The sequence below is a fragment of the Anguilla rostrata genome, chromosome 9 (genome assembly GCF_018555375.3).
Source record: "Anguilla rostrata isolate EN2019 chromosome 9, ASM1855537v3, whole genome shotgun sequence".
NCBI lineage: Eukaryota > Metazoa > Chordata > Actinopteri > Anguilliformes > Anguillidae > Anguilla > Anguilla rostrata.
This window is the reverse complement of record NC_057941.1, coordinates 4590731-4612500: the sequence shown is the minus strand read 5'-3', so window position 1 is coordinate 4612500 and position 21770 is coordinate 4590731. Positions and strand designations below refer to the sequence as shown.

Here is a 21770-nt window from a genome sequence, read left to right as displayed (position 1 = left end):
CAAACCCTGCCGGCTTACCCCATCCCTCTGCGGTACCAGGGACGGGGCACAAGCTGGATGTTCACTTTCCATTACTTTACATTAGGCCCTACAGGGACGTTCTTATCCAGAGCGACCTGCATAACTCTTCTGCATTTTTACATACTTTTTACATACATAGTAGAATCCATTTGGATATATAGTGAAGCAATGCAGGCTAAGCACCTCGCTCAAGGGTACAACAGCAGTGTCCTTCCAGGGAAGCAATCCTACATCCTTTCGGCTGCAAGCCGAGTTTGCTGACCTGCTGCAACAACTTAGACTAGTGACATAACTTAGACTTGTGTCCAGGAAGCTGACACACCGGTGCACAACAGGTTGCACAGTGGACACAGTCGATTCAACCTGGCTAGTGCAGCTGGTTGTGTCACCAAACTGACATCGCCGGAGCTAACACAGTCACATGGTAGGATGAAAGGGTTCAAACTGGTGCCATGGTCTAACCAAACCTGGAAACTGGGCCCGATTTTGTATTTATTTTTTGGCTGGACCGCAACAGCGGGGCCAGCCCTACAAACGCAAATGTCTGTGAATGAGTGAGTGAGTGAGTGAGTGAGTGAGTGAGTGAGTGAGTGAGTGATGAAGTTACGCCATTGGTCGGCCAGATCACGTGTGTTAGGCCCAGCCATATACTAGGTTTTAACCTGGTCTTGTTTATTTAATAATTTTTTTTGTAGCTTACCTGTACACTGTAACGCATTAAGCTCATAAGACCAGGTTACGAGGTCCAAACTGCCTTTTTTACTGCTCAGCTTCCTTCCCTGAGAGACCGTTCAGGGCTCCATAAACCAGCCGTCTGAAGTGTGTGTTTAAGGATGTGTTCCCCTCAGCAGCGCTGGGGCTGCTCAGCAGTTTTAAGACGCCGTAATAACACTGCGAAAACGACGAGACCGTAAAAAAACCGATCAAATAAATGTGCGGCAAAAAAGTGCAAAGAGCAGAGCTTCCAGAAACGTTATTTACCGACTGCAGCAGGTGGAGCTTCACCGCGACCAGCTAGAGAGCTTCTCGGGGCTTCTTCCCCGGTCAATCCTGAAACAGTGTAATTAATAGTTTTGATTGGCACTGTTTTTTTGTTTTCCAAAAAAAAAAAAAAAAGTGCCAGAAAAATCGCAACAAAACCGCTATTTTAATTAACACTGTTTTTACGCGCTAGCGCTCATTCTTGCTTTGTGAGCCATCGGATCCCGGAAAACGGCCATAGCAGAATGTTTACGGCCGTGAAAACAACAGCGTTAGGCTGCATATCCGATAAATAAATAAGCAAGTAAATAAATAAATAAGCCCTTCCCCTTTTCCCAGAGAGTTCCGGTGACCCACTTGGAGCAGATCTCTGTCCGCGATTCCGCCGCCACTGACGTTATCGCGAGCGCAGCGATTACACGCCAACTGCCGTTTAAGTGGCGCGGAGGGAATCTCCCCAAGCCCAGAGAAGCACAGGAGAGGGATAATCAGCATGTCTGACCAGATTCCCCCCCCCCTCGTCTGGAACGGGGAAAAAAAAACTGGGAGTGGGAAAATGGGAATACAAACAGGAAAAACGCCGCAGAGAGAGGGAAGACTGGGGGAGAGATGGACGAGTATCCTGCATCCAGATGTATTTTTTTTTTTTTTTATGTATAAATTTAATATCGCACAGAGGAAAAGCCCCATGAGGTTCAACTTCTTTTAGCACCTGCCAATTACAGACGCCAGGCCCTAATTACAAAATGGCACCGCTGAAGGGGCGACTACTGCACTTTTGTGCATATCAGGCAGGAGTCAAGGCCAGCTGTAAGACGCTGTGTGCTAGCATATGTTGTTTTTGGTTTTTTTGTTTTTTACCAGATGGAGCAAACCTATCTGGACAGAAACGGACACGTAGGCTACATTTGCAAACCCTTCTCTCTTTTTTAAGTTTCCTCTCGTGCACCATCTTGCCAGACCTGACTGGCTACAAGCGTTCGGGACACAAATATTATTCACAGCACACCATCACTGCCAATGTTCAGTAACCTGCCCCCCACCACCACCACCCCTCATCTGGATGCTGTTTAGAGGAATTCCACCAAGGGAAAGTATGCAGCATAACACGACGATTGTTTTGAATTTCAATAGCGCTAGCCTAGAGGATTTATAATGGATAGAAGTAAGAGGAAGAAATTATTCTGATTATGACATAATAAGGAAATAAATTGATGAATGAGTGAACGAATGAACATATAAATAAATAACTAAAAATGCCCAAAGATCAAAGAAACCCCAGCCCCGAAAAAAGAAAGCAATATTGAATTATGAGTGAAAAATGTAAGAGGAAATAAAAGCCATTAGCTCCTAAATGAAAGCAGATAAACAGCTGGTCCACACGGTACCCAGCGGCCCCACGTGCACGATGACAGCCACGGGCCTCGTCCCGCTGCGTTCCGGAATGTTCCTCTCACCCCTGACACGGTGGGGGGGGGGGGTTTCAGTGACATCGTTCCTTTGCCTGAAGGGGAGAGCACAAATCCATCGCACCCCCCCCACACCCTGCGTTCTGACACAGTGAAGGCCAAGGGGGGCCTTTGGGGGAGGGGGGGTCCTGTGACGTTGTTCCTCTGCCTGAAGGGGAAAGCACAAACCAAACCCCCCCCATTCCTGCCCCCCCGTACGCTGCCCTAATTTCCTCTCTCCCTCTCGCTGCGGATGCGCTCCAACCGCGTTCCTGAAGGAAATCCTCTCTCCTTCTCTTTTGTTCTCGCACGATGCGCCCGGACAGAGCGCCCCGTGCCAGAACCCCCCCCACCCCCCCCCCCCCTCACCGCCCCCGGGGGTGTCGTCAGGGTGCACTACCGCTACTCACCCCCTCCTGAAGAACCAGTCAGAGCCACACCGGGGGGGCATCGCTGTGTAATGGGTGCCCCCACACCTCCCCCCCCCCCCTCGAGAGTGTTTCTAAGAAAAACATGAAATCTATTCTATTTCTACAGCGCCGTTTTCAGAGAACTGTCACTGAGACGCTTTACAGAGAAACAGAAGGAAAACTGGGCAAAAACCAGGTCTGCAGCGAGGTCAGAAAAAAACAGCAAGCGAGTTTAAAAAAATACAATAAAAAAAACTCCCCGGTGGGGGAGAAAAACACAAACGTTGGTGAGAAAAAACATCCCGATGAGAAGGAATCTCAGCAGGAACCCGGCTAAGGAGGGAGCTACAGAGAGGGTACACATTCTAAAAAAGGGAGACTACACCGCAACTAAAAAAAAAAAAATCTGACACAGTCTGAAAGGGACTATCCCTCCTCCATTGGATTATCCTCCACCACACATGACAGCACAGGCAGACTAGACGGCCATTCCATAACCGAGAAGCAGATTCCAGCTGAGAGCGGACCGTCCAGGCGTGCAGTAGACGGCTCTCATTCCCAGCTTTGAATCAAAGTTCTGGACATCAGGGATGGGTCTCAAACGGTTCACAACTAGTTCCCCATATGGTGGACTAACTAGGGCAGGGGTGTCCAATCTTATCCAAGAAGGGCCAGTGTGGGTGCAGGTTCTTATTATAGCCCAGCACCAAGACACTGATTCTAATTACTTATTAGTTAATCGCTTGAATCAGGTGTCAAGTCAAGTCAAGTCAAAGTTTATCTATATAGCACATTTACAACAACCACAGTTGACCAAAGTGATTGTGTCATAGCGCTGGGCTAAAACAAATAGCCTACCTACGCCCACACCAGCAGCCGTTTGGTGGAAATTGGTCGACACCCTAGTTAATCAACTACAGGGAACTAGTGGACATTCTGAGACAAATCCTATCGCTTCAAAAATGGCAAGCAGGACACAGCAGGTTGGCGTGAACAGAGTTTTTAGCAGAAAGGGCTAAACATGAAACTCTCAGTTCGGTGCATCTGCACTGTGTATTTCGACATGCACTTTGTCCGTAAGAGTCCCAGCGACTGCACAACCTGTGGTTGCCAGTTCAACGCGCGGTGCATACATTTCAGTAAAACACCATGATGCAACGCAAGGTTGACCAACACCAAACGTTGCACCACACACTTCCACGCGTGCACGCAACTACAACGCTCAGCGAAACCACATCTACTGCTACAAAGTGCACTGAAGACTAACTTCTCTCGACCGTTTGATCTGGGGGTACCAGTTTATCCTATTGATTACGGAACTTGGGTCGCATCTCCAAGGCTGTGGGTTCAATTCCCACGTGGGGCACTTTCACCGTCCCAAGGGTAGTTATTCAACTTGAACCGGTTCAGTTAATATCCAGCTGTATAAATGGTTTATATGCAGAATATAGCCTGCATAAGTCTGGATAAGATCGTCTGCTAAATGTAAATCCCAAGAATACCATGCATTTTTGTAAGAAATCCAGCCTACAATGCCTTGCTTCAACAGACAAATCCCACCCAATCTTTTCTTCACTTAACGCTTCAATTACTATATCGAAATGACCAATCGCTGCACCTCTTGAGAAAGGGTAAACCATAATTTGTGCAATTAACGTAATTTAAAGCCTGAACTTAAAAACTCGGCTTTTCATTTCGAGTTCTAATGACAGGCCGCCATGTGCATACAAAACAACCATCTCGCTGGCAAGTACAGATCATATAGTGTGTTAGCAACAGTGCTTCCACTAAGTCTAGTAAATGGGTCTCAATTTAAATGAAAAAAAAATTCTATCTGCAATTTACCAGGATAATTCAGAGTCAACGTCTGAGCTTATGTCCTCCTGAGCTAAGTCAAAAAGCTGAGCACGTATTTGAACTGTGGGGTTTCCCCCCAGAAATATGTGTTCGTGCCAAAAAGCAGGTTAGATGCTTGGCTTACTCTATTGTGAAACAAGCGTGCTTCCACGATAACGTTATCCACTGTGCACAGCAAATAGCCTCCACCCGAAATGGCTTACTCTGTACTACAGTTTCAGATGACACCAATAGTTATCATTTCAGGGAAAGGAATCTCGCTATTGCACATCTATTAATTTATTTTTAATCGCGCCGAATTGCGAGGAGCACTATCGGTTTCGATCGACAAGCTAAGCTTCAAGGCACCGAGCTGGAATACACAACCTCTAGGCGTCATTTGACCTTGCCCTTGGCCAGTGCCGCTCACGCCGTGCTTTTCGATCGGCTTGGATCTTCCCACTGGTACTTAAACGCAAAATTGTTCATAATGGATTTTGTCGTCTGACTGAACATTTTCAAAAAGGAACATGGCTTCCATTAATAATGTAACTGTGCCTGGAATCAACCTGTTCAATGGATGCGAGAGTTAATTAGCATGTTAGCCAAGTCACACCTTTCCCATTTGCTTGGTGTTCCTCTCGTCTATTTGAATGTAACAGTCATGCGTTTGGCAGAGATAACTTTGGATAGCTACCAAACAGACACGCACGCTAGAACAGCCCATTACCCAACTAGCTGTCTCTTAAACTAAGCAACCAATGTGCAGCTCTCCCTACCATCAATAACGTTAGCTAACGCTATACCATGTGTGTGATTTGTTTTGCTCGCTGTGTGTGAACTGCTATTGCTAGTCGAGGCAGCTATGGCTTGGATATGTTAGCCTGCGACCCAACGTTAACTTCATCGATGGTGCTCATGTGTTTTCTTTCGCGTACATGGCTGAATGCATTTGCCACCTTACTTTTCAGTGCTTGTATGAGCGCCTTCCCATCCTTGATCAGCTCCTTGATGAACTTGTTAGTCTTCTCCAGTTCCAGCTCGTGAGATTTCAATCTATCCCGGAACTGCGGACTGTCCAGATAGCAGTCGCTGAATTCCAGAGCGGGTAGTCCCATCTTTCGTCCCGGTCCACCTCCACAGCAGCCGGAGCAGGACTGCGAAGAAATCTTTGACTGGTGAAGTACAATCCAATTAGCAGGAGGAGGAAGCTTAAGAAAATATACATACAGCTTGATAGCTCTCAGTCCACAGCGTCTTTAGCTCAGCTAGCTTCTCACTTCTAGAAAATGTTTGCCAGTGTTCCTATCACGTTGCAGCGGTTTTTAAAATCCAGCAAGCCAACGTTAGATCAAGCACGCTGACGTTATTTTTCAAACTTCTACAAATCGCATCCAGGAATTAGACTCGTGCGGTACTAATCCATTTTTTCAAACCCGCGAAAAGTGCTGCAAGAAGAAATGACTGGCTGTCAAAAGATTCGCTGCAAACCTGTGCATTCCTCATGACATAGTCACACTTTAGAGTGCGAAGGGTAGGAAGAAAAACACCCCAAACGTATTAGTTGCGGATTCAACTGGGCGTTTTAGCTGCAGCCTCCTAGGTCTAGCTACGGCGCCCGTGCCAACCTACCCTGGAACGTGTAATCCTGTGATGGACTAACCGCTCAGCCAATTGGGTGACTGGGTTCCAAAACAGTGTGTGAAGGCATGCCGCGCGGTACACGACCTATCCCTGTGCGGGACCAGCGTCGGGGAGAACAGGAAAGGTTGGTTGGTCACAAAAGATGAAGTCATTCTAGGGCGGGGAGTCTGAAAAATCTACTTCACGTTTGCTGTAAAATAAAGATATATTGCGTGTATAATTTCCCCCTCTGTTGTTGGATCAGCGTAGCCACCAAAAGTTAGCATATAACATCACATGGTTATTTAATGTTACACTACAAGCACATATACAAAACTCTAGCTGGTTAGAGATTAAATAGATAATTGTGCAGTTTATTTCGGTTAATTGCAGCGGTCCACATTTATCTTTATCCATGTGAGATTCGTCAGGCCCACACTAGAATTCAAGATAGCCTACAAATATTAATAAACCCTAATATTAATGTTAAAGTTATATGCTTAAAATTAGTCGAATGCCTTCATTTCGAGGTCTTAAATCATCCGCTCCATTTTCCCCATTAGTATGTAAAACATACTAATGGGAAATATGCGATTTTTATTTTATTTTTTGTATATATGTACAGAATTACGTAAATCAATGTGACATTTACTAATATGTTCCAACATATATATTTCATTCATTCATAAATGCCGACATATATTTACATTCTCTTTAGGTTTTGGGATGTTCAGTATGCAAAGAAGTCATACTCGGTATAAATTACTGTCATGTATGTAAGTAGCCAAATTGAATGTGAGTTTACATATAAAATCAGACTTAGATTAAAAGTAACGTTTTACCTCAAGTGAATCTTGCAGAATTACAACAAAGGTATGGTATAAATCAGGTTTTTGGCACTTTACATCAAATTAACATACTTCAGATCAGGATTGAGATCAAACGTACAGTATCTCATTCATTTAAAATTTCTAAAGTTGACCTTTTGTAACAAAAACTATTTTATGAAACAGTTATTTTATGCATATACCGCATGTGCACTTGTGAGCGCCTTCAGATGTCACATGACCAAAAATGCTGAGGGGAAGTTGAGAAAAGAGTTGTTTCACTTCAGCTTATGCATTTCAAAAATAAATATTAGCCTGGCCTTGCGGTAAGAGTCAGCGCATCTCTTCATTTAGATATGCAATTTCCTGCCATCGAAACAAACAAACAGAAGCGCTGCAGTTCGTTGTGGCGCATAAAAGACCATCTCTTTGCAGATCACAGGAAGCTCCAATCAACCACATGTTCTGTTTTCTTTCACCTGTTAAGAGTTTTCGGTTCTTTAATCGAATAATTAGTGCAGCCATTAAACAAAATCCGTTCAAACATCTTAGATCCTCTTCCTTGTTCTGTTCTTTGACCTCCTGGGTGCAAATGTCAATTGATCAAATGCATTTGTCCAGGATCCAATTTCCCATGTGAAACTACTGTGTAGTTGTTCTGCATTGCTGTACATATCCCAATGATGTGTCACTGGGTATTGGTTGCAGATACTGACCCATTTCAGAGAAAAACTGCAAAAAAAATATACAATAGAACTTAATTGGGGGGGGCAACTTCCTGTCATGTGACATGAGGAACAATACAGATATTAGCACCGATATTCAGTTTCATAGTTTTTACCAAGAGAACCTACAGATTGCCATATTAGACCTGCAAATAACTGAATAAATGGATTTACAAATGATGTTGTCTCTTTACTCTACATAGTTTGGTTCTGCTGATTTAAAAACAAAGTATTGAGAGTTGTCTCATCCTCTGAAACTATTATTTATTGATGTTTAACTGATACCCTGCAACAGAAGAAAATCTCTGTGATACAGGTAACTCTGGATGGAATAAAACTACATTTGCCTACAAAACTACAGAGTCATTTTTTTTTGCTACGGCTTTACATCTGCAGAGGGTGATGAGTAGTAGTCTGTATGATTAATATTCCATGGTGCATTTATCACTGTGGAACATTCCAAATGCTTTTTTTCTTTTCTTTTTTTTTTCAGTCTGATAGTCATGTGACCTGGGATGTGCAACTGGCTGGTAGCGGGTGTCTCCCAGTTCCTGTGAACTCCCCACATCAGATCTTTCACGTTTTGGCGGGAGCCATTCACGTGTGATTTGCAAGAGTCCAGCAGTCTTGTACGGGAGATGGGGCAGTCACTGCCTGGCCCAGCTGGAGATATCGTAGGTCAGACTCTTCACAGGCTCCGCGTAGAACATCCGTCCACTTAGTTCGCCTAGAGTAAAGATCCAACTTTAAAGCCAGGCATAGAGGAAGGAATTTGTCTCGACGACCTAGTCACCAGTTCACCTGTCACCAGTGGCGATAACAGTGTCATGTGGCTGGCTGAGTGTTTTCATTTATTTTTAGCAAACACGAAAATAGATTTTACTTTTTTTCTTTTTTTCTTTTTTTTTTGCTTTAATCCTTTTCCAGTTTATTAGCATTATCGGGCCAAGAATGTAAATCCTCCAATCAATTTTTTTCCAGAGAAAATAACAGTAGCATAATACTGTTGAATAGCAAAAGTAGAATGTAACACATGTGGGATGAAGTGTGCTACAGTGGTCGGGGAGCTGGCTTTGTTGCCTAAAATACCGTTGGCCTGAGTCCCAGGTGGGCTCTGTAGGGTCTGTTGGGGCTACATTTCCTTTGAGCGAGGCACTTAACCTGAGTTTCCTCAGCGCAAACCCTGCAGCGTAAATTGACAGAACGCAAGCCGTCCAAGAAGGCCCAGAGAAGAGCATCTGCTAAGCAAATTAAATAATAACAAAATTCATCTTCCTTGGACAGTGATGCAAGTTCCAGCGCCAAGACTGAGTTTTTTTGGGGTTTTTTTTTTTTTAAACCTAGGTGACCTAGGGCTAAAATCCCCCCCGTTTTGGGATTCAGGTTAGCAACGGTACTCTTCATCCTCAGTGACTATGTGGGGTAATCAGTGGATAAAAAATAAATTTAAAAAAACTATTTGTATGCACTGCCGGGAAGACAAAGGGGTTACACAAATCAGGATGCACTAAGAGAATAGCCTACTCTCAAATTCCAAGCAGCGATGGAACATTTGAGCCATAATCCAGAATTCTGTTCCTGAGGCATTATTGAAAGGGGGGGAAAGCGCATTCAAACTTGTCGTATTTTCTGTCCGCTCATAGCTTGGGGCGCATTTCCGACAGAGGTGAATGCGCACGATTTGCACACGCGGTTTTCGCACGGTATCTGCTGTCTCGATTCAGTTACGGTATCAGTTATCACATACCTCTCCTCAGTTGTCTCTGCAACTTTGGACCAAACAATTTTGATGATCCCCTGCGATTAATCTTTCATACATTCACGTGTTCTATGCACTTTCCATCTTCCAGGAGAGCAAGGTCCACTTCAAGTTTCCTGTTGCCGTTCATAGTGCGCACTGCCATCTAATGGTCAAAGTCAGAATGGCATGTTTTTCTCTTAAATGAAATAGTTTCTCTTAAACACAAATATTTTCCTAAATCGGAGAGATACCGAATATAAACATTACAGGTCAATAGCTGCGTGCTTAACTGGAGTTAAATCCCTATTCCACAGAACCGCATTTCAACTGGAACAGCTAATTCTTGTTTCACAAATTTGAATAGCAGTTCCAGATGCAAATGCATTTCTATGGTTTAGAGGTTTTAACTTCAGATAAGCATGCAACTCTTCATCATCATTTTACAATAATGTAAATGTAAATTACTTTTTTCCAAGGTGAAAAGGGAATACAAATTAAACACAATGTGATCACAATAACCTTTGAGGTTTTTTTTTTTTTTTTACCACACCCATGAATAGTCTGAGCCAATGTGTTCCCTGTTCAATTCACACAAATTTCCATATGAATTCTAATTAGGTATGACTTCAAGCAGGATATGTTTCAAACACAGAAGGGATGGAATTAAATTATTTAAATGGAAGATTTGTTTAACACTGTTGACATTTCTGATTTAAATAAAAAACAAGGATGGACACCCACAATTCAAATTATTTTTTAACTTCAGTGCCAACACTGAAAAACATTCCTGCAATGTTCCTCCTAGTGCCCAAAAGTGAGAGAGAGCTCCCGGATACTGGGCGCACGAGAAATGTTGACAACAATGTTAGAAGAAAGAAAGAAAGAAAGAAAGAAAGAAAGAAAGAAAAATAAAATAATAATAAAAGCAAAAAGCACAAAGTAAACTTTTCAGTCAGTCCATTTCACACTTTCTCATTCTTCCTAGAGGATGTCCTGCCACAGGACACTCGGGCAGTGGAAACGGGCCCATCTCTTAAATTCACCACCAGGCCTTCATGAGGAGCAACGCCATGCACGCGCTCGTTATGGTAAATATGCTGCATCAAACTCACATGATAATAATAATAATACGGTGATACAATGTAAAATTATATTTCCATGTATTTATTGTTACTGTTGTCTGTGAATATGTCACTTTTTCTTGGGTCAGACATCATTTGTCCATAATTTATCCATAATTTATCTATTATTTTTTTTATTGAACTCACTGCTGCATTTGATCAAGGGATTAAGGAGGGTAAAAGATAGTTTATTTTATTTTATTTTATTGCAGTGGGAAAACCTAACAGAACGAAGCTTAGATAAGTATCTATCCAGCAGTTATATGAAATATATATCACATTCACTGATAAATCAGTCATTACACCAGCTGCTCTGCCACCTGGAATGAATCTTGCTCTCCTCTCCTTTTCCTGTTTTTTTCCTTTCTGTCTTGCATGTGTGTGTGTGTGTGTGCAGGTGCACGTGTGTGTGTGTGTGTGGGCGGGAGGTAGGAGGAGGAGGGTATGGAACAGGTGGGAACAGATTGTTTTGGAACTTTTTCTTGCCTTTTTTGTATTTTCCTTTGCTTAAAAATCTGGATGAATGTTTTAAGAGAACCACATGTAATGTGCCCCCCCCCCCACACACACACCACACACACATACACACACACCCACACACACACACACAATCTCCCAGGTCTTTTTAATTCTGTATTCTCGTAATAAGTCATGTAGAATTACGTGAGGTAAAGACACAGGAATGATGTAATGCTCATTTCTTAGTCCCTCCGTAGTCACTGATGACCCCCCGCCCCCACCCCCCCACCCCCCTCTAGGGACCGAAAAAAGACGATGACACAGTCCAGTTTCCCGCTTGTGGATCTCCGAGCGTAACCAGCTGCTACATTCCTCCGGTCCGTACGGATGGACGGCCTCCAAAACTCAGCTGAGAGGCCAAATATAAACCCTGGACTGGGGGGGGGGGGGGGGGGGAGGATGGGGCCGTCCCTTGGAGCACCAGGCAGAACCCAGTTTTATCCAACAAGCCGGTGAAGGTGGTTTGTTTTTTGGTCAGGTACAGGGAACTCACGGTCACGCCAACTCCTCCTACAGTCCTGTGAACTTTGGACATTCCGCAACACCGCTTCCACGGGTAAGTCCCAAACGGGTCGGTTACCGTGCCTCGCTGGCCACATTCCGGAACGGGAATTTTGATCACGAAGTTCTGGAACTCCACTGGTGACACGGTCCCAGGCCATTTTTTTCCCCCCAGGAATGCGATGCACTTTTTTTGGGGGGGGAAGTTGGCCTTATACGCGAAATTCTCACCTTCCTTTGACTGGGCCTTCTGAGCCTCATCTGACGGCTTCCAGAACGTTCCGGATGCGGATTCTGGCTGAGCTTCTGGTCGTCAGACGATAAGACAGCTGCTATTGGCTACTGTAGTAATTTTACTCAATAGCCTGCGAGATAGCTGTGAAAAGCTTCGATGTGGGTGAAGATGATAAAAACATCTTATATCTCGCAAAATAATCGCTTGGTTTCCTTTCTGCATTAAATTAGTTATTTTAACGAATAGATTAATGTTTCTTGTGGGCCTTCTGTTATCTTTGACCTCCACGCCTGTTAGGCTGCGCCTTTAATTACAGTAACTACCATTTTAAAAACATATTCCCTTAATGATGGGCAATATCTCCTACAAGGTGACAGTAATCAGCAGCTGAAGTATAAGCCTGATTGCTGAATAAGCAATAAACTTTGCGCTTTTGTCACAGAGAGCTCAATTTGCATGTTATTATCCAGGAAGTGTTTGTTAACGGCATCTTGTTCATACAAGGTCGCCTGTACGGGGAAATCAAGCACTGACAAAACCAGTCAGACATGGTGACATCAGTTGGTGGCAAGCATGGCGGCACTGTTATGTATTCCACGTGCCAAATTGCATTGTGGTCCTGATTTTTGGAGGCCAGAACTCAGTGCTCAGTTCCCACCAACAAACAAGCAAGCACTTTGTTTCCTGGGAAAGCTCCCTGGTTATCAACATTAGCTGCCAGAATATTATTATTGAGTATTATATAATCTAATACTGTCTGATATGACACAAACAGTACTGTTTCCGTTTGCTTGGTGTTTGTGGGTAATCCATCATTGCTGAATCTTTGATAAAACTGTTATTAAATACACTTTTATTCTAAAAACATTTTGTCCAAAGCACACCTCTTATTTTAACATTAGTCGTTTTGACTGTAATAATTTATGCCGTGGGTTCGTTCACCTCAAACTAGCAGAACAAGCCCGCACATGTTCACTTGGCCCTCTGCCTGAGTTGACAAAAAAGGCGTCTTTTAATCATTTTTTTTTTAAAGCTACAATAGGATGATACTGTCAACCAGTCGGCACAAAAGACGAGGCACATCTGCAGCGTTCATTCGCATCGGCAGGCTAACAGATCACATGGCCTATACGACTGCGTTTCAGACGCTGGGAAAACTATCGGATACGCCGGCCCGAGAAACACCGTTCAGGATGAATGAAGGGGAGATGACGCTCGGGCCGGAACACATCGGCTTCTACCTGCCGGAGTACAAGACGCTCGCGAGGTTGTACTGCTTGAACGGCGGATACCATCTCCGAATACGGCCGGACGGGACCGTGGATGGAGAACGGGAGGAGGCCGACGTGTACAGTGAGTGTTGGTATTGAAGGCCTGTTGTGGTTAACTGTAGCCTTTAGTTTTTCTTGTCTCTTTAGCATTAAAACTATATTTATTCAATGCCTGCTCAATATAGACTACTGCCTGGTTAGTGAATAAGCTTCATTGCGTCGGTATACACTTGGCTTAAAGTGTATTAATTTAACATATTTGGTAACTTAATTTTCAGATTGAATAGCAACAGGACAGTCTGTGTCCTAACCCAGTGGAAATGCATTACCTATCAGAAGCATTCTTACACTATAGCATACAGAAGGTGGATACAGTTCATTTTGTAGGGTTTTTTTTCCGGGTACAGCAGAGCTCGCGCTGAAGCAGGTACCAAACAAGAATATCTGGTAAACTGTTCCTGGATTAAAGCACGGCTTTTCTGTGCGTCAGCATGGATTGTTGTCAGGCTGTGAGTTGTGTAGGCTAGAGGAGAGATCGTGAACGAGGAGTTCCCATTTAACACTGCACATCCCTGGTGCGTGGATGCCTGCTAAACCATCTCCATATAAATACGCTTTGGCGCTTTCGTTCACTGCGAAGTCAGTAATGTGAGTACGATCTGTTCTGGTCTCTCGTTACTTCTGCTCTATCAATTTGTACCCACGGTTGGGCATTACGTTCAGTACTGCGTGTCTGTGTTTTTATACAGTATATGTTAAATGCATGTGAGTCAATTTCAGTGGGCTTAGCTGGAGTTTGAACCTCTACACCACAGGTCTGCATTATAACTCAACCAGCTGTCCAAATATATCAAATAAGCATTCGCTGTTGCAGTTCAGTTGTAACGTAGTTCTGTGGTCCTGAGGTATATAGACCCTTACTAAGCACGCTGCAATTGACCCACCCACGTCTGTGTACAAGCAATTGTTGTAATAACGTTGTTTTGCCACTAGAGGTCAGGCGTGAGACAATAATGTGTGACTGGAGGTTCACTGATTGACTAGGTTTACTAAAAAATACTGAAGAGGAATCCTGAGATTCTGAGTAGCAGAATCGGGTGTGCCGAATTGTGGCTGAAATGAAAACCTACAGGATGGTCGATCTTCACTGTGAAAGAAGTCCGTTACTGCTCTGCCTGTTCACTGTGATCGATCGATCTGGCTCTGTGATTGATTGATCGATCTGGTGCGCTCCTGACTCGATTATTCTGCCTTCGCTGCTGCAGCCGTGCTGAAGACGACGGCGGTGAGCGTCGGGGTGGTGGTCATCGAGGGCGTGGAGGCGGGGCGCTACCTGGCCATGGACAAAGAGGGTCAGCTGTACGGATCGGTGAGCGTCTGCTGACATCACATCACATCACATAACACTACATTACATCACATTATATTACATTACATCACATTATATTACATTACATCACATTATATTATATTTCATCACATCACATTACATTACTTTACACTTATTTGGCAGACGCTTTTATCCAAAGCGACGTACAGTAAGTGCATACCGAAGGTCATTTGAACAAGTATGAAACACGGGTCCGATAAGGTACAATACTCATTATGTAACAGGTACTCATAGCCATGAGCACGTGGTTCACACAGTGAGCATAGGCTCGGTCAGAAAGTTATGGTAAGTCAAACCGGGAGGCATGACAACAAGCTACAACAGCAAGATAACGATACAAGTGCAGTGCTATACGAGATACCGATACAAGTACATTTATCGTGTTCTTGAATCTGATCTACGAGTTGAGTGATGTTCATGTTGCTAAAACTTACAGGACTCCTGATGTTGGAGGTTTGAGTCTCCATGTTTGGCTCTATATTGACCTTGCCCCCCCCCTCCCCCTCCCCCTCTAGAAAACAGTGAACGAGGAATGCCGCTTCCAGGAGAAGATCGAGGAGAACAACTACAACACGTACCGGTCCCAGGGGTCCGGAGAGGGGCGCTGGTACCTGGGCCTCAAAAAGAGCGGACAGCCCAAGAGGGGGACGAGGACGCGCCTCGGGCAGAAGGGCGTCTACTTCCTGCCCCGACAGGCAGGCGGGGCGGGAGGGGAGGGGGAAGGGGACCGAGCGAATGCCAAATGAGGAGGGGCTCGCCGTCTGAGCCCAAACCAGAGAGCTCAGCCACGTCAAGCGTATCACCTAAAGCAGTGGCGAAGGTTTCATTTGAACATTGGGGGGGACATTAAGGGGGTCTGGGGGTCCTCCCCTATGAAATTTTGAGCGTCAAACACTTCATTTCCTGCATTCTGGTGAATTTTTATGCACCGATTTGTGCCGTTTCTGCATCAATTTATGGTGGAAATATCTTTATTTATGTAAAGGAAAACACAAAATTCAGTTTTTATTGGGGGTGGGGGGGTCTGGGACATATGCACGTGTTCTAAATATTGAGGGAGACATATCCCCTGCGTCCCCCCCCACCCCGAAATCTACACGTATGCCTAACAGAGTATGTATCTGGGATCGTGTCCATTTGGGACCGTATGTGCTCAGTGAGAGTTGACTTAACACTGGACATTTTACTGTGTAGCTGAACTGAAGGTTATATCAAGACAGGTTAAAGGGCATGTTGATAACCATTACATTACATTACACTACAGGCATTTAGCAGATTCTCTTATCCAGAGCGACTTACATTGTATCCATTTATACAGCTGTATATATATATATATATATATATATATATATATATGCTAAACAATGCAGTTATATACTTGCTCAAGTACAACGATTACTAACGGAATCGAACCGGTCGACCTTTAGGTACAAGCATGTCCATGAATCAACACTGCTGCCATAACACTGCTACGCTGGAAAATTGTTAAAGGGATATTTTGTGACATGTTAAGGGGAGCACACAGCACTGCTGTCCACAGAAATGTCCGCTTTCCATCAGGGTTAGTGATGGAATTTATCTCACACTGCAATCAGCAGGTTTATCCTTTTAGGGCATGGATACTCAAATCTGGACCTCGAATCCAGATCCAGCCCTGGTTTCTTTTCCCTCTTGGTAATTAACATTGAAACCGACAGCTTTATGCCGTTTAGGTGTGAGATCAAATATATGTGCTTGGATTGTGCTTAACTGAAAGTCAATATAAAGTCATTCTGAGTGATCACCTTTATCCTGTGATTAAACATTTCTGTCCTGATGGAAGAGGTCTCTTCCAGGATGACGATGCCCCCATCCACAGGGCACGAGGGGTCACTGAATGGTTTTATGAGTATGAAAATTATGTGATCTATATGATATGGCCTTTGCAGTCACTAGACCTCAACCCAGTTGGACACCTACGGGAGAGTTTGGACCGACGTGTTGGACAGTGCTCTCCACCTCCATCATCAAAACTCCAAATGAGGGAATATCTTTTGGAAGAATGGTGTTCCATCCCTCCAGCAGAGTTCCAGAGACTCGTAGAATCTATGCCAAGGTGCACTGAAGCTGTTCTGGTGGCTCGTGGTGGGCCAACAGCTTACTCAGATACTTTGTATTGGTTTTTCCTTTAATTTGTCACCCGCCTGTATATTCTCAATCTTAGAAATTATTCTTCAGAGATTTTCTGTTAACATTTCTTGCATAGTCATGTAGACAATTGGGTCAAAGTTGTCATTACTGTTTGAGTCAAGTAACTTACCTTATATGACATCATGTAATACTAATGTACAATATTTTGTTTCAAAGGGAATACACAGGGAATGTGTATACTGTCATTTTGCATTAATTTTAAATGCACGCTAACCACTTAACACAAATATTATGTTTATTTTTTTAACCAAATGTATCTATTTATGATAATTAATATCAGGTAACAGGAGAACCTTCATTCCTGATCGAGACACACATTTGTTTTTCATTTCTCCTTTGGATTAAAGTAATTATTGTCGTGCAACGCAGAAAATAAAGAATTTTAAATAAACTGTTGTCTGCTATTATAAATATATATTCATCTTTTGTGCTCAAGCAACTTTTTGATGAATTGATGTGTAAAATTACACCTGCAGCTGTGACAGTTACCACAAGGTGGCAGCGGTGCACCCCTTCCAAACAATATTTCCGCAAAGCAGCTGACTCTTTTCCGAACTGATCCCCGTTCAGTTGCGTGTTTTTTTTTTTTTGTCTGACGATCCCCACCAGCCTAAAAAAAAGGAAGGACCCCCATAAACGAGACAACATGGTGCTCTTCCTGCTTCCGGTGATTGCGGTGTCACAGACGCGTGTATCCGTAACGCGCATGCCTCTGCTCAAATAATTACGCAGATGCATCCAAATAACATCCTCCCACTCGCGCCCGTTACCCTTGACAACGGCGACTACACACGTGATGCTGCCTTACAACATGGCAACACCACTGCAAAAATTGGCGTTTTAAATTACAGTTTGTTTGCTTTTTTAGGAGGGTGGGCTGGGGGAAGGGTAAGGTTGAAAAGGTTTAAAATAAATAAATAAATGAAATAAGGTGGGTTTTTTTGGCCGTTCTTTTTGTGACAGGCAATAGGGAGTGCTGGCGGCTCTGGTTGAAGCTCTTTTTAATGCTCGCTGATCGTTATCAACGGGAGGTGCACCTGTTTAAGTAATTAACTGGGCCGTCCCGTAAATCTCCCCAGTAAGGGGATTCGTTGAGGAGGAGGTCCCATTAAAGCCAAAGCAATAAAGGCTGTATTTATCTGAACCATAGATACACTAAAGACCAGCAGTCTCTTATTAGTATAAATATTCAAACCCCAAAAGAGCCAAAGTCTAACTCTAACAAATGCACAAATTGGTCATACGTTTACTTTGCGAGGGGTAATGAGAAAACATCTTTTTATGGTTGTTTCTTTATCAGAGAAGTGGACGTGAGGAATATTACTCTCTCTCAACCATATTTACAATGTATCGCAGGGCTGCCAAACGCTTTTCCTGGAGGTTTGCCGTCCCGTAGGCTTTCCCTCCAGCTCTTAAGAAAGCACACCTCGCTCTGCAGCCAGAGACATCGTTGAGCTGGAAACGAGTAGAATCAGGTGTGCTTTGTTAGGGCTAGAGTGAAAACCTACGGGACAGTAGATCTCTAGCTGTTGAATGAAGTGTGGCTTTGTTAGGGTTGGAGTGAAAACCTGCAGGACGGTAGATCTCCAGGAACAGGGTTGGGCAGCCCTGCTGTATCGGATCTTCTTTAGTTTCTTCTGAGGGGTCCGTCGGCCATTTTGTATGTCAGGCGTTGGATTGGGGCCTTTCCACATTCCTTTGACAGCTGTAGTTGGGAAAGAGCGAGCCAGTGTGCTGAAACTCTCAGAACGCACATCTTCCTCCCCCCCACCCACCCCCCTCCGTCCCCCCCGTCCCCCCCGTCCTCCCCGGAGGGGCGCGGAGACAGAGCCCTTCCCCAAACGCCCGCGCTCCCGGTCACACACCCATGGGTCCGGCCGCCGCATTGGGGGGACTTCGGGAACAGCTGTATTTCCGACTCGTCTCCCTGAGCCAAAACTGCTAACCCCCCCCCCCCCAAACCCCCGCCCCCCCGGCCACGCACCCCCCCAGCGGTAATTGACTTAGCGGCGCTCCACAGCCGAACTCGACTCCAGCGCGGTTGACGTCGACGGTTTTCCTTCTAGAACCATCTTTCGTTTCCCGGTCTCTTGTCGGCGCCCGCGCGTCCCACGGCGTACCTGAGAAAGCGATCAGAACTCAAACCGCGCTCCAGATCGGGGTCGAGGATGGGGGGGGGGGGGGGCCAACGTCTTTGAATGTGCGTGTGATCTCTCCGCATCCAGGCCCAGGACGCATTGAGAGTCTGCCGCCCACCCCCCCCCCCCCCCGAAGAGCGGACAAACCAACCCCTGCTCCTTCCTGCCTCTCAAACGCTTGGACAGCGGCCTGCACTTAGCCGTCAGACACGAAATGGAGCCCGGTGCCGCTGCAGCTGCCAGATTCCATTATGATAAAGTGCAGGGAGTGACTCAGGAAGTGATGGTGGGCAGGTACAGTGGCTCTAGCACGTCCTCCGCTGTCAGCCATTCCGGCTCCCTTGGCCGGGGTGGAATCGGGCGGACAGTGAGACAGCATCTGCAGCAGGAAGCCGGGCCAATCTGTCACACGTCAACTGGAATTTTCTTTTGTGGCATTGGAGAGCCACTACTTCCAGTGCAAATAACCCAGGCGCCACACACACACACGCACAGACACATGCACAGACACACACACAAGCACACACATGCACACATAGGCACACACACACACACAAAGAAGCACACACACATACACACACATACACGTAGGCACACAAACAGACAGAGAAGCACACACACACTAACACACATGCAGATACACACACACACACACACACACATACACATATACACAGACACACCCACTGAAGCACACACACATACACATTCACACAGGCGCACACACACACACACGCAATCTCACACGCATGTAGATGCACACAGAGACACACACACACATGGACACACACACAGGCACACACACAGACACACATACACACACACAGACAGGCACAGACATACACACAAGCTCACACACACACACACTCACACACAGGCACACAGGCACACACACACACACTCACTGGCACACAGGCACACAGGCACACAGGCACACACACACACACACACACACACTCACACACACACACACACACGCACGTCTGCCCGGCCCTTGGCCTCTCCCCCATAGGAGCAGGAAGGGAGCTATTCTCCATAAACTCAACAAGCAATAACTTCCTCTGGGCCCCCAGCCAAACTGCAGCCAAGGCCTGGGCATTATAAAACACTTTGACAGACTGCTGTCACAGGCAATGACAAATCCACTGCAAACTGCACAAACACTCTCCAACCCCCCCCCCCAAACACACACCCCATGTCTGTCTTCCTGCCTGTCCTTGCTGCCCCCCCCCCCCACCTCCCAGACCCCGCCCACTCCCCGAGGCCTATACTGCATCATTAATCTACACCACTGAAATGCATTAAGGAAAGGATATAGTCCAGCCTGGCAGGCTTAACCCTTGGAAGGTGTGAGATCACAAATATGTTCTTAACTGGACATTCTAATGCTGATGTAACAAACACTGCTGGTAACTGAAAGCAGTGCAGTTCTAGAACACTGACCATTTTAAAAAACCTACTATAACGGGTTAAAAGACTGATGAAAACTGTAGACTGTTCACCCACTCGTTCATAAGAATTGTGTTGTCATATAATAATAATAATAATAATAATAATAATAATAATAATAATAATAATAAACCTACTCTTCAAAGGGAAAGGCCCACAGTTTCTGTGCTTCGTGTTGTCTACAGAAATGTCATTACTGCAGAAGCAGGGATAAGTAGAAAGGAAATGGCTGATTGGTGGTTGTGGTGATGGGGGGTGGTTGTCTGGTGATAGAGCAACAGCACAGAGAATTCTTTGTGGCCTGAAGACAAGCTCTGCAGATCCCGGTGTTTTAACTGAATGTCTGCGCTGCTTGGACCCCCGTCGTGCATCATGGGGGAACGGCTTCTCTGGCAACTCCTCTCACAATGCTGAATTTTTAAAAACGCACAACAGCAAAGAAACTCAAGGCTGTAGGTCAACTAGGTCATGGTTCTAGAACCCCATTGCTTCCAGTCACCAGCAGTGATTGTTGCATCAGCATTAGAATGTTCAGCTATGAACATTCCAATCACATATTTGTGATCTCACCTCTTCACAGGGTTAAGTCGTGGACGGAGGGGTCTGATTATTTGCTGTGGAGGTGAGTCTTTGATTTCTCACACACATCTGTTTGTGCCTTGTTGATACGCAACCCTCCACGAGAGTCACCCTCCAACGGACCCCTCGAAAAAAAAAAAAAAATCCCATTACTGAATCCTAACCAGCCACACACTGCTATCTTATCCCTTCCTGCTTACTCACACATCTGACAACAATCATGACGGGAAAAAAAAAACCGTATACACACACACATCCCAAAAAAAGACACAGGATCTCGCGTAGACTGCTGATATTGCTTTGTGTCATCGGAAGACGCGGCGTCTCGGAGTAGAGGCCGTTTATGGATGGGTTCTCACGGTCTGACTCAGCCAAGACAATGGCGCTCGATTCACAAGGCTCGCTCTCTCCCACACACTTCTGCTTCCTGATACGAAGAGCGACTGGCAGGCGGGGAGACAAGGTTTAGCAGACCAGCAAATGTCTTTTCCGCCATGGGAAAGCGTTTTTTTTTTTTTTTCTTTCTTTCCACGACGTAAGGATCGTGAAGTGGACGAAGAACGGTTCCTGAGTCATGACGTAGCTCGTTTTTTCTGAATGCAGGACCAACTACACAGGCAGTCTGGGCCGAGCAGTGACTGTTGGTCAGAAGGCACGTAGACCATTCCCTGGGTACAGTTAGCCAAGGGATGTCCACTCAGATTTCTAGAAAGGTCAACGTGACTATAATCACTCTCTAAAATTTCAATGCTGCACGATATCACG

General features: G+C 45.0%; 2 protein-coding genes and 1 long non-coding RNA gene across 3 annotated transcripts in view; 2 read left to right on the top strand and 1 right to left on the bottom strand.

The window, feature by feature from the left end:
• Window positions 1-6372, bottom strand: part of LOC135262728 (rho GTPase-activating protein 26-like) — an 88103-nt gene extending 81731 nt beyond the window's left edge. The window contains exon 1 of the mRNA XM_064349897.1: window positions 5661-6372. Within this exon, the coding sequence (XP_064205967.1) occupies window positions 5661-5814 (154 nt within the window). The 5' untranslated portion in view covers window positions 5815-6372. The remainder of the gene's footprint in view (window positions 1-5660) is intronic.
• A 5273-nt stretch (window positions 6373-11645) lies between these two features.
• On the top strand, window positions 11646-15395 carry LOC135262542 (fibroblast growth factor 1-like). Its single transcript, XM_064349557.1, has 4 exons — window positions 11646-11808; window positions 13134-13341; window positions 14525-14628; window positions 15165-15395. Exons 2-4 carry the CDS (start codon window positions 13182-13184, stop codon window positions 15393-15395), a joined length of 495 nt encoding a protein of 164 aa, XP_064205627.1. The 5' UTR covers window positions 11646-11808; window positions 13134-13181.
• A 732-nt stretch (window positions 15396-16127) lies between these two features.
• LOC135262382 (uncharacterized) lies at window positions 16128-17230 on the top strand. The gene is made up of 2 exons (XR_010332199.1): window positions 16128-16537; window positions 16795-17230. It is a non-coding gene; the product is annotated as an uncharacterized LOC135262382 (long non-coding RNA).
• Window positions 17231-21770: the final 4540 nt, after the last annotated feature.

What these genes read in the sequence shown, in the direction of transcription:
- LOC135262542 (XM_064349557.1), top strand. Translation starts at nt 13,182, where the DNA reads ATGAATGAAGGGGAGATGACGCTCGGGCCGGAACACATCGGCTTCTAC. An exon ending in GGAGGAGGCCGACGTGTACA is followed by an intron (nt 13,342 to 14,524) that starts GTGAGTGTTGGT and finishes TCGCTGCTGCAG; the next exon opens with CCGTGCTGAAGACGACGGCG. An exon ending in AGGGTCAGCTGTACGGATCG is followed by an intron (nt 14,629 to 15,164) that starts GTGAGCGTCTGC and finishes CTCCCCCTCTAG; the next exon opens with AAAACAGTGAACGAGGAATG.